At 34.0% G+C, this 447-nt stretch overlaps 1 protein-coding gene across 1 annotated transcript in view; it reads left to right on the top strand.

Annotated features, from left to right (window-relative positions):
* Positions 1-447, top strand: part of LOC107606285 (tryptophan--tRNA ligase, chloroplastic/mitochondrial) — a 7,386-nt gene that overhangs the window by 2,951 nt on the left and 3,988 nt on the right. Inside the window, 1 exon segment of the mRNA XM_016308325.2 lies at positions 335-406. Within this exon segment, the coding sequence (XP_016163811.1) occupies positions 335-406 (72 nt within the window).

Raw genomic sequence — 447 nt, 5'->3', positions numbered from 1 at the left:
ATGGAAAGAAAAAAAAATTTAAAAATTTGTCATATACCATTTTGTTTTCCAATCAGGAGATGGCAGCTTACAGTCATGAATAACAAATTTGTCATATCTCTACTGTGCAAACTACAGCCTTTTTTAGTCTTGACATTGCTACAGTTTTTGTTGCCGCCAACTATTTGATGTTTTGGTCAATGATCTCTAAACAATGGAAGTATCATATACCTTGTCTTTTGCAAATGTAAATCTACTAAAGCAGATCATGGTTTTCTTATTGGTTCTCCTATTGCAGGCTGGTATGTTTTCATTGATGCAATTAACAGTGATTCTTTTGGAATTGGATTTGTAGGGTGATGAAGAAGTTGGAGTTGCCCTTTTGACTTATCCTGTTCTGATGGCTTCTGATATACTTCTATATCAGGTGGTTTTTTACACACTACCATTTGGAAATTCTATGATGTC

The sequence above is a fragment of the Arachis ipaensis genome, chromosome B07 (assembly GCF_000816755.2).
Source record: "Arachis ipaensis cultivar K30076 chromosome B07, Araip1.1, whole genome shotgun sequence".
Classification (NCBI taxonomy): Eukaryota; Viridiplantae; Streptophyta; class Magnoliopsida; order Fabales; family Fabaceae; genus Arachis; species Arachis ipaensis.
The sequence above is the reverse complement of the archived record's forward strand: the minus strand, read 5'-3'. Positions and strand labels throughout refer to the sequence as shown.